General features: G+C 31.7%; 1 protein-coding gene and 1 long non-coding RNA gene across 2 annotated transcripts; one reads left to right on the forward strand and one right to left on the reverse strand.

The window, feature by feature from the left end:
* Positions 1-940: 940 nt before the first annotated feature.
* Positions 941-2,005, reverse strand: LOC134705225 (uncharacterized). Its single transcript, XR_010105501.1, has 2 exons — positions 1,847-2,005; positions 941-1,294 (listed from the first exon to the last, which is right to left on the reverse strand). It is a non-coding gene; the product is annotated as an uncharacterized LOC134705225 (long non-coding RNA).
* Positions 2,006-9,455: 7,450 nt separating this feature from the next.
* Positions 9,456-13,036, forward strand: LOC134705226 (acetylcholine receptor subunit delta-like). The gene is made up of 2 exons (XM_063563988.1): positions 9,456-9,767; positions 11,571-13,036. Exon 2 carries the CDS (start codon positions 11,601-11,603, stop codon positions 12,807-12,809), a length of 1,209 nt encoding a protein of 402 aa, XP_063420058.1. The 5' UTR covers positions 9,456-9,767; positions 11,571-11,600; the 3' UTR covers positions 12,810-13,036.

Genomic DNA, 13,036 nt, shown 5'->3' on the forward strand with positions numbered 1-13,036 from the left:
GAACTTATCAAGAACCTCATCAACCCAAACAGGCAATTTATATAATATTAGAATTATAATAGCCCTTTAACCAACCACTACTTGGATATTGAAAGAATGAGGATGTATCACATGTACTTCCTCCAAAGATATCAACCAATGAGGTTATACACATATCCTCAGTGATTGATATAATCTTGCATCCAGTTCATGTTAAGTTATGGGGATAGAATACTCTATAGTCCGTACAGCATATTTGCAGGACAATCTCAAATTACACCACTAGCAAGGCTTTCCCTTAAGGGCATACGATACAGTTACAGGGAAGGTAATGACGTTGCTAACGTAATTTGTTATTTTCGCGACGTCAACCTGTGACCTATCGGGAAGAGATGCATTTTTCGACTGATTTTTATCATTCAAACTGATTTAATTTGAAAACGAGTTCATGGACCCCTTTTTTCCGAAACGGCATTGGGTTTCATTTTGCAGGGAGATTATGTGACCCAAATTTTATAAAACTGTAAATAGAGGATTTTTTTTAATTGTGATAAACATGCAGTGAAAAATTACGTTATTTCCTCAATTCATGAACATTTGATAAATATGAGTTATATCTGAATAAAAAATTGCATATTTTAAAAAGATATTTATAAAATACAGAAATTACCGATTATTTAACAAAAAACAATTTGTTTTTATCTTTTATAACAAAAAAGTTATGTCTTTCGTTCGAAAAACAAATTACGGCCACAAATCTGAATTTCGAGCAAATATTCAAAATTTCGACCTCATTTTACTCAAAAAGTAGCGCATAAAGGTATATTTTTTATTACATATTTGATTTTATCAGGTGAAAAATAGCCTATATGCAAATTTTTGTGAACTTGTAAATACAGGATCAAAACTGTATCGTATGCCCTTAAGGAATAGTATTCCCAGTACTCAAAACAAAAATATCTTTAACACTTTTATTAAATATTATTCCTTAATTACTTTAAAACACTTCTAAAAATTTCAAGATACATGTACACAGTTCTTTATAAATAGTTCATAATTCAATAAATTCTCATGAATTTGACAACATAGACTTTTAAAAGTTGAGTTAAGACAATGAACTTATATCAAAATGAATATTGTCATTATTTAATAACATCTTCGGCATATGGAAAGCTTGTAAGCAAAGGGACTTCACCTCCAAGTGTAAACTATGCTGGCTTGTATCTTTCTTTACTGTTGTTGAATCAAACACACTTTTTACTTCTTAATCAGGAACATGGACAATTGTATTTCCACTTGATTCTTCACAACTCTTCTGAAAATATATTAACCAATAACAAGACAGAATTAGTCACACTTTGAAAAGGAAAAATCCCTTTACCTACAATCCACGTGGAAAACCACTAGGGAATCAGTGTCCCTCAATCTGTAGACAAAGAAATTTAAATTAAAATATTTAACCATAAATAAAATTTTAGTATACATTTGTACTAGTTTACAAAATCATTCAACATCATATTTATTAAATAAAACAAAACAAAAAATAGTACAATCATTATTTAATCTGCCAAGACAAAAGATTTATGTGACAGATTTTAACACATCAATGAAATTATATACACATCTAATAGTAAACATGAAATTACGGAAAAATTATTAGAATTACTTAATAGGTTCATTTGAACATAAAGCTGCTTCCATCACATTTTTTTAAGTACCGTGCCATATTGACTTCTTTTCCCTTTCTCAACGCAGACATACATAATTTAGTGTTATATCCGTATTTTTCCCATTTTTTTTTTTTTTTTTTTTAGTTATCTTCAGAAATCAAAACATTACTTCAATATTAATTGCAATTTGTTCTCACCATATTCTGATCAGAAAAATCCTTTCCTTTTAGGTTATTCGAAACTCATTGACATGAATCATCGTGTAATGTCATATTGCTTCTCCTTCATTCATCAGAGGTAACACCATCTGAAAACAAAAACATTCTATTCAATTTTATGTACAATCAAACAGACCGTTGAACGCGGATCTCGACGAAGACACCTCATAATTCAATACACATCATTCCGGTAAACAACAATAATATCAAGTGACATGTCACACTAAATTATTCGACTTTCTCAATATTTCTATTCTTTTCTAACAAAGTCTTTAAAGAGCATTTTCTATCAGTATGTACGATGTAATAATCAATGAAAACACTCAAAAGAAACAAAAGAAACGATTTACGCTATAAACAATTTATTATTCTCCTTTCAATTACAGGTCTCCAAAATGGCCAGAGCCCCCACTTCTACATATATTCTATATAGCGATAGCACTTTGCCCTGCGTTTACAAATATCTGACCACCTGGGTTGATAATAACTACCGGCCAAGGTCCAAATCCCAATACATTTTGCCACCAAGGTCAAACATTACTATCTAGTTCTATCAAGAAGCCGCCAAGGCGAATATAAATGACCACCAAGGTCTTGACGCCCCCAAAGCTAGTATTTTTAATTTAATATTGCCATCAAGGCAAATATGAAAAATTATAAAAATGACCACCTAGGTCTATTGCCACCAAGCACAGGCACTTGTCTCAAAAAAATATTTCCTATATACCTTAATATAACACAAGGTACTTAACTAAATTTTTGAATAATGACACCCAGTCCCAAATTCCCGTTATTTTTTTTATTTCTCGGCTGTCAAACCTACTTAAACTTAATATGCCGTAAATCTAAATTGATTTATCTACACAATGGTATACGACACGACTATCATTGTTGTCGGGATCATTATAGTGGCAGGCATCAGAAGTCGGTCATAAGGATGCTTTTTTTCATTCGTCTCAATTTTTGGCAACACCCAGCCCGCAGTGATTGAATTGTTATAAAAAATTATTAAAATAAAAACTGTCAGCTTCCCTCTGACTATGAATTATTACCTTTATTGTAAATTCTTTACAGATTATGTGAAACAAACCCAAATAAGTTTGTAATAAAACACACGTGTACACAACGACACTAATGTAGAGTTATAAATTGACCAAAATTTCCCACATTTATTTTTAGCCAGACGATTGACCAATGAAAAACCAGTATAAAATTACATGCGGACTGGGTGTTGCCAAAAATTGAGACGAATGAAAAAAAACATCCCGTGTACCGACTTCTGAGGCCTGCTACTAATGATCCCGACAACAATGATAGTCGTGTCATATACCATTGTGTAGATAAATCAATTTAGATTTACGGCATATTAAGTTTAAATAGGTTTGACAACCGAGAAATAAAAAAATAACGGAAATTTGGGACTGTCATTATTCAAAAATTTAGTTAAGTACCTTGTGTTATATTAAGGTATATATAGGAATTATTTTTTTTGAGACAAGTGCCTGTGCCACCAAGGCATATATAAATGACCACCTAGGTCTATTGCCACCAAGGCATATATAAATGACCACTTAGGTCTATTGCCACCAAGGCATATATAAATGACCACCAAGGTCTATTGCCACCAAGGCATATATAAATGACCACCAAGGTCTTAAAGCCACCAAGGCCTTGAAGCCACCAAGGCTATATTGTAACGGATTTATCAACACTGACTGTCCCTACCGTGGAAGTACGTTTCGTTCTTGACAGAAAAAAATAATAATAAACTATTTTTGTATATCATGGCAAACTATGACTTCATTTGATAACTTTCATACCTCTCAAATATTACTAACTTATTTTATTTTTTTAATATCTTTTCACTATTCTGAGAATTTAAAGATAATACATGACAACATAGTCAAGTCCTCAATTATTTAATGTTTGTGTTTACATGTTATAGCTGTGTTTTCTTCACAAGGTTTATACTACATAAATATGGTTATAAATGGGGTAAACATATAAATGTAGGCTCAAAATGTTATAAGTGAATTATTGCTTTTGTATTTATAGTTATGTTAAAACGTTACTTCGTGATTTCTTCAAATTATGAGAGAGAAAGGGACATATTGGAGGATTTTCCTCAATTGAGTCAGTGTATTACTTACCATTTTGTATTATTCTGTTGATTAAATTATCCATTGTACATGCATAAATTATATTCCAATGTGGTATTTTTATCTGTATTAATTGTTTCTTGTCATAAATAATATGTATGTATCGCTTTCACCATATTTTCACTGAGTCACAAACACAACTTTTGACGTTAGACATTTTGTTTACGTTGTTTTACTGCCGTAAAACAGATCAATTGTCGTAATCGATGTTGTGACGTCATAATCAAGTGCGTTGGAATTTAGTATAAATAGAGAAATTTTTTTAAGTAAATTTCAGTCGTGAATTGGCTCCTGAGGTACTAAGTACTCTCAATATTATCACTTTGTGATATTGCAACAATCTTTTCGACGCTCAGTGTGTTTAATAAATATTACACTAAAAGTTTCAAGGTGATTATAATAAATCATACAAGCATACTATAGGTCTATAAAAAGACTCTATAAACGCATAAATAAAAGACTCATTACATTTTAAAAGAGTCACGGCTATTTAGACAAAGAATAAATGACTAAGTCGTTTAATTACTATTTACTAAAGCCACACACCGTCACATGACGTCTTTTTGGACTCACGTAAATTGTTAAGCCATTTAATTTATACTGATATATTTATAGACGGGAGAATAAACTTCCAAAAACTATGTGTATATATTATTTAATTAAATCGTTATTTTGTTAATCATGTTGATACTGAGATAATAAATATTTCATTTATTTATTCTGTCTTGATCATTTACATTTGCAATAGCTGCCTGCCCAGAGCATTTAACGTTGTGAGAAAGAGCTTGCCATTGTTGCCTAAAACTGGCTTAATAAATTTACCGTATTATAATTTCCAGCCGTAACGTGGAAAACGTTACAATATTGCCACCAAGGCAAATGTAAGTAAAAGTTAAAGAATATAGTTACTTTGCCGACAACACGTGGAGCACCGCCACGACCTTCCCACAGTGTGGATATTGAAAGAATGAGGATGTAGCACATGTACTTCCGCCAAAGATATCAACCAATGAGGTTATTTAGTTTTCCAAAAAACAAATTGACCGAGGAATTTGAAGCCATTAAAAATAATGTGTCTAAAAATAATTAACTGTTGTTTTATATTGATTTGTGGGACATTGCAAATATTGTGTTCATTTCCACTTACTTTATTACTTCATTAATGACAACATTCATTAACAATTAAATAAATATTGCTTTCTGATAGTAGCTTTGCTAACGAATTGTATCTATTGAAGGATATTGCAAAGTAAACATTTTAAAGCATGTACATGTTGCATTCGTAGAATCAGAAGTGATGGCACTTATTAACCTGTGATAAACAGATATACTATAATCAAAGGTGTTGATTGGACCATCAACTTGTCACTGAATGAAAACGTTTTCTGGAGAAAAAAAACCTGTTGTTTTGTATTCATTTATGTGACATTGCAAAATAAGGTTATACTTTCACTTATTGTTCGTAATGACAACATTCATTAAATATTTAATTTTAATTTAAAAGAGGGACGAAAAATACCAGAGGGACAGTCAAACTCATAGATTGAAAATAAACTGACAAACAGACAAAAAGTTGAAGGCCGTACATTGACCTATAATGGTTTACTTTTGTAATTTGGATGGAGAGTTGTTTCATTGGCACTCACACCACATCTTCCTATATCTATAAACAATAGTACTGTACACAAAACATAGCAAACTAAAGACTAAGCAACACGAACCCCACCCAAAAAATGGGGGTGATCTCAAGTGCTCCGGAAGGGTGAGCAGAATACAATGATTGGTTTCTGATATGAGCTTTGCTTATAAATTGTCTCGATTGAAAGATATTGCAAACTAAACATGTTAAATGTTTCATACGTGAAATCAGAAGTGATGACCCCTATTAAACTGAGATCCACAGATAAATGATCATTAAAGATGTTAATTCTATAATTGGATCATAAACAGAACATTTAAAAAAAAACCGGTTAAATATAAAAGTCCTACAAATTTCTTTTAAGTATGAGAGTTTGAGCACTTCAATATATCATCTGGCATATCATCATCGGAAATCTGACTCTCGTTGAAAACTATAACTTTTGCTAAAATTTTATGATTAAAAGTCGGTCAGTTCAGGTTACTGAAAAATTATTACACCAGGGTTTTCGATATCACAAACTAGTCAAAACATTTACTAAATATATCATCGGTATAAGGAACTAATTCGTAAATATAACTCAACATGCAGCCATCTTATATGTTCAGGTATTTCACATCCAATCTTTTATGGTAATATTCTTTACAAAGCACAAAAAATGTCAGTATCCACCTCAAAAGCTAACAAAACCTTAAAACAGACTTATTAAGAAGGGATATAGTTACAATACTGTTGTCAGGTCATTAAAGATTGCATATTTTGGCTTTAATATTGATTCACTTATAGGGTCTTTGCATCGGAATAAAACACATTTATTCTAAAACCAGTTGTTTGCATGGCAGGGGTTATGTTCTTCTCATTTATTTCATGATGGTATAATACTAAACCCCGAACAGGAGGGATCGTGCCTGATATTCATATGATGAAGATATACTTTTTCAATCAGTTTTATTGAGGTCTGGAGCTTGCAGGTCAGTAACTGCTAGTAGTCTGTTGTTATTTTATGTATTATTGTCATTTTGTTTATTTCCTTTTGTTTCATATTCTGACATCGGACTCGGACTTCTCTTAAACTGAGTTTTACTGTGCGTATTGTTTTGCGTTTGTTTTTTTCTACATTGGCTAGACGTATAGGGGGAGGGTTGAGATATCCAAAAACATGTTTAACCCCGCCGCAATTTTGCGCCTGTTCCAAGTCAGGAGCCTCTGGCCTTTCTTAGTCTTGTATGATTTTTAATTTTAGTTTCTTATGTATAATTCGGAGTTTAGTATGACGTCCATTATTACTGAACTGGTATACATATTTGTTTAGGGGCCAGCTGAAAGACGTCTCCGGGTGCGAGAGTTTCTCGCTGCATTGAAGACCCATTGCTGGCATTCGGCTGTTGTCTGCTCTATGGTCGGGTTGTTGTCGCTTTGACACGTTCCCCATTTCCATTCTCAATTTTATTCTTTAATGATTAAATGGGTAAAACCCTCTCTGACATTTTAAATGAAGGTCATAGTAATTTTGTTTATATTTCGATGTATTTTCAGAGATTAAATCAACAATGTCCGAATCATGACGTCAAAACTTTATGGGAATCTGTGTCTTGATTTAGACAACAGTTGTTATATTTCATTGAACACTTAACACTGGTATCCTACGAATAAAAATACCTTCACAATAGTCTTTCAGACTAAGTCTGGCTTATTAATGTTCCAGAATTGTAAAGGAAATAAAAATCAATCCATGAGAGTTTGCCTGCCTGGTGGTCTAAGAGATAATATTCGGAGTCTTTGGTTTGTTGTGTCAAAGGAGGAATAAGGAAAATAGCAACGGCTAGATAATTATGTATGACCCGATTTTTTATAAAAGTGATTGATCATTCTTATTATTAGTCCCTTTATCATGTGAATTTACGTAACTTAATGGTAAGGATCTTAACTCAAATAATTCAAAATGAATAACCCTGCATACGGCTTTGTATAAGGTAAGGGAAAACATTAAAATTGTTATTCGTTCAGATTGTGTTTTTAAGACTGAGCGACAATGTTTGATTTGGCCCTCAAATATTTAATTGTGGAATAAATTTTACCCTCTTTTTTGGCAATATACCCTGAAAGTTATACTTTTGTAATATCGAGTGTGTTCACACACTCGCACCTAAATTTGCACATACACTTTTAATTTCCTAATAGTGACAAACCTGTAATTTTTGCAGAAACTGTATTTCTGGTAATTTGGCTTATTTTTAACAACAACCAGGAATAGTCTAGAATCATCCTTAAACATTGTTTAAGTTTTTCGTTAAAGGGTCGAAAAGTGTCCCATGGACACATTTTAAAGTAACACAGTCAGTTTCTTGGCTCCATCTTAATATTGTATCGTCCGTCCTCACTCTTAACATGATGGAATTCTGGCCAGTGTATATAAAGTTAGCATTCAGAAAAACAAACAGTTTCAACGTAAATGTCACACATTTTAAATGAAGAACGATAAATAAACAGATGCAGAATTTATAATGTAATTAAAAATTATATATCAAATGGATTGTTTTATAAATTTATGATATAGGTAAGATATGCAGTTCAGTTTATATTGCATATACTGCAATCATAGTGTGAAATTATTACTCAAATAAATAAATATATCACGTATTCGTATTAACTGTCGAATAATGATACAATACTTTCATTTTCGTTTTCATTTTTTCTGTAAGGGCGAATCATTTCTATTGAAAAGCAGTGCATTTCTATAGTAGGAATCTTTATCATCTTCATCAAATAGAGTGTTAGTTCAATCAACTCACAGACAAATTAGATAAAGTCTGAAGTATTTAATAGTGCTTACTTTGTCAGTGAAAGTCTAACCAATTACAACAATGATTTCCGTAAACATAAGAGTACTGAGAATTAAAGATGCTTAATTCTTGTATTATTATTTTATCTATTCATCAGGATATACATGACGAATTAAATTTAACCATCCAAGTGACAATTTGCATTGAATACATATACCTTGCACAGTTAAGCACATAAGCGGCCACCTAAAACTATAGTTAAGTTTTGGGTCTATATTTAGTGTATTGTATCACATAGTAATGAAACGTCATAAATGTTTACATCTTGGATAATGAAGAACGTTCACACAACGGCCTTGTTAACGCATGAGTGACTGGTTATTTTCGTTTTCACTTCAGTTTATTGTTTAAAACCTAAGGACCTATACATCACGTTTTTATGTAAATTCATCAGCGCGTATTTAATGAACAAAAATTGAATATGCTATTTTAAAATTATAACGACATTTTGAGAACAGTTAAAATGGTGCTGTATCACTGGTGTATATGTAATAACTCTATCATTTAGTCGGTGTTTCATTTTTAGGAATAAGAAGGTGTGTCTGATTGCAAACGAAACTATTCTACAATGGATACCAAATGACACAGAAATAAACAACTATATCACATACGGACTTCAACAATGAGTTTACGCATACCTCATTGCCAACTATAAAAGGCCCTGAAATATAATATGTAAAGCAATTTAAATGTCTTTTGAGAAATTACCGGGTATGATTAAGTACAATTAGTTTCGATTTTTAAATTGTAAATAATCAATAAGTAATCCATCAACTATATATTGTCAGTAAACGCATGTCCAATTATCTTATTAGCAACAATGTAAATCCATCGCACCAAACAAATCAAAAGATAACATTATTTTTTGTAATGTTTTTTCTCCATAGCTTATCTAGAAATCTGAATTTTTAACGTATCCCACTTGTTTACATTGAGACGACGTCGAGGCTTTGGCTATGCTCTTCTATATCACAAATCGTTTGTTTACTTTTTAAATGACCAAGCTTTCATTTGTAAGACGCATGTCATTATATATAGTGTATAATACCTTTGTGACAACAATGTTGAAGTTTTATTCATTACAATACTTACTTTCAAAGCCTTGTTTATTAATCGGATGGGATTTTAAATAGTGGACACATGATTGTTGAAATAAGATAGCATTTTACGTAAATATTTAAAACCTTATGTCCAATAACGTTTACTTAGAACATTCAACATAACTTTTACATTGTTAGTTTTGAAATAACACATTAAAGGTAAGTCAAATCATTTTTAAAAGTAAAAAAAATAATATTCAGGATTTTGTTGTGTTGAGTGGTGTAGTACATGTAGTAATGTGTACATATACCCTGAAAATGTAGTACAAAATAGTCGCCCTACTAAATTTACTCTGAGTGCAGACCAACATCGGCATCTGGAATTCAAGTGTTTGTTTGTTTTATCCTCTAAATCAAGAGCGAAAAAATGTGCTTTTCAAATCCGATAAAATTAAAACAATTTATGAGCATTAAATGCATTTCAATTTTAAATATCTACGTCATGTCATGTGAGTAATAATTACTATTACATTTTTTCCCCCAGAATTTCACTTAAAATAAACAGAAGCTGCAAAATGTTTGGTTTCATTGGTTACATTGGTTACATTTTTCTTTTCATATTGATGACAAGTTGTTTTTACTTCCTTTAAAAAAAGTCACAATTCCAGTGTCATGATTATGATGGTTACACTATGGTAACATTTGTTTTCATAATAAATCGAAAGAATCTTTAAAACGCTTGGTTTCATTGCTGACATTTCTTTTTTAACAGGCTTCAGTTACAGGGTTTTACTAGTTACCTTGTAGTAACACTTGTTTACTCTTAAAATTATACTCTGGAAATTGCTTCAGTACATTTTCTGGCAATTTTAAAATTGTACATGAGAACCTAATTGAATAAAAAATCAGACACTCGAGCAGCAACGACCTCTGTATGTATTGTTTCTAGTATTATTTATAAAAGGAAAAATCTTTACTATGCGTTTGTAGATTTTGAAAAAAGACTTTGTCTTCATACATCTTTACGTCCAGTGATAAACATTGCATACATTTTTAGATAAAGAACAAACTAATATTTATACAATAAGAAGGTCCCGCAGTGTGAATTGACTAAGTTTATTTGAGGGAAATGTGGACCGCTACTAGTTAGAAAATGAGTGGACATTGGATAGTGACATATATTAAGCCTTGCAACATGTTACCTACGAAAATAATAAAATTACTGAACTCCAAGATAAATTCAAAAAGGAAAGTCCCTAATCAAACGGCAAAAATGCTCAAACACACCAAACGAATCGATAACAACATATTCCTGACTTGATACAGGCATTTTATTGTGTAGAAAATTGTGGATAGAACCTAGTTTTATAGCTAGCTAAACCTCTTAACAACAAAAAAGACACTAGGTACAGATCTGGGAGTACTCGCAGTTACAGACAGATAGTTCAAAGTCACTAACAACAAATAAAAAATATCATGCATTTAAGACGAAATAGTCAGCTTATGGTTTCTAATACAATTTGCTAACACCACGTTCATTATTTAATAGATCATGGGTATTTTGGAGTATGCTAAAGGTTAATTTCATTCGTGTCTTGGTAAATTGACAATATGATTTGGACATATTGCAGAGTCAAGGTTCCATTGTGCAAATTTACGGATAATAAACATGATAAATGTGTATATGCTCCGTGTACCTGTTCAAAGTAAAAATATGGTAACGGTTTTCCGTTAAAATGTGGAATTCAGTTGTTGATATAAAATGCAGATCTCGTAATAAAACCGTTTTCATGAATACATACATTATAAACAAGCCAAAGATACAACACAAATAGTTCACGTTGACAAAATTATTTAAAATAAAGACATGAAATAAAAAGTAAATGTGGTAGGATTTCAAATGAAACAACTATCTTTTCACTCATTATTTTTGTGGTGTGCTTGTTACAACAAAAAAAATCAAACAAATTATGTATGCTTAACTGAGAAATTTATCAAAATTAAATGTTCTCTTATTGACAGATTAACTAACTCCAAGCCGAAGTTTGAAAAATGAAGATGCAAAATAGTGGATATATAGCAATTATGATACTGATAGTATCGTTTTTAAGAGAAAGTTACTCGGTATCATACACGAATTTTGATGCGTTCTTCAAAAATATTACCGGTGGAAAAAATATAAATTTGCGACCAGTCCTTGACCATAAATCGAAAGTGAATATATATATGTTTTTTCATTTAATATATATCCAAGAATTCAATGAAGTTGAAGGAAAACTAAGTTTAACTGGATACTTTAGCATAAGCTGGGTTGATCAAACTATATCTTGGAATAGCACAGAAAACGAAATTGACATAGTTACTCTCGAAGAACATATAATTTGGAAACCATCTTTTATTATTGGAAATTCATATGACGGTGTAAAATTTATTCATAAAGACGATACTGTTATGAGAGTACAAAGCAATGGTTTTGTCACGTGGACCCCTGGAGATAACTATGAAGTTGTCTGTAATGCAGATGTTTCGAGGTATCCATTCGATGCGCAGATTTGTAAACTTCAGATGTTACCATGGGGATATACCAGTGAGGAAATCGATGTGATACCGATTTACGATTCTGTTGTGCAGTGGTGGTACACTCAACAAAAAACATGGGAATTAATTGAATCAAGTGTTGCAAAAAATGAGGACCTTCAACTCCTAGAATTTTCATTGACACTGAAACGCAATCCCATGTTTTTCGTTCTGAATCTTATTCTCCCAATTTGTGTGATGATTATTTTAAACATTTTTGTGTTTTTACTTCCACCAGAAAGCGGAGAAAGAGTTGGATATGCTGTAACTGTTCTCCTGGCAATCGCAGTCTTCTTGACAATTTCATCGGACAATCTACCTGCAACTTCAAGTCCACGAATATCTTCCATATCTCTTCTTTTATTTGCTGATGTTGTCATTAGTGCGGTTATTGTACTGATGGTCATCCTTAGCTTACGTTATTATCATCGAGAGGATAATTATCCGGTGTCTTCATTCATGCGGGGATTTGTAAATGTTTCACGAATACTACGCTGTCAAGTGTGTTGTTGTATGAGAAAAAAAGAAAAGTGTAATGGCAAGGGAAACGAAAAGAAAATTAAATGGACCGATGTCGGAAAGGAGATTGATATTGTATGTGGTATATTTATTATTGTGGTAATTTTTGTTGTCAATGCTTTGTATATCATAGATGTCACCGTTGGACTTCCCGGATTGGATTAATGAGATGTCGTTTGTTATATGACTTTTATACTAGCATATCCTCCAAAAAAACGTGAACTATACTCGATGCACTTAATTATAATATAAGTGATATCAAATAGGTTAGTCATCTGTTGCGAGCGACATAAGTCACAAGTTGATAATCGTTTTCAAATCAATAACTCATATAAATTCTCTAGCTTTACTTTCAACTTAAACGACTGCCTGTTTTACGTTTTGACAATAAA

Source organism: Mytilus trossulus, chromosome 2, assembly GCF_036588685.1.
Source record: "Mytilus trossulus isolate FHL-02 chromosome 2, PNRI_Mtr1.1.1.hap1, whole genome shotgun sequence".
Taxonomy (NCBI): domain Eukaryota; kingdom Metazoa; phylum Mollusca; class Bivalvia; order Mytilida; family Mytilidae; genus Mytilus; species Mytilus trossulus.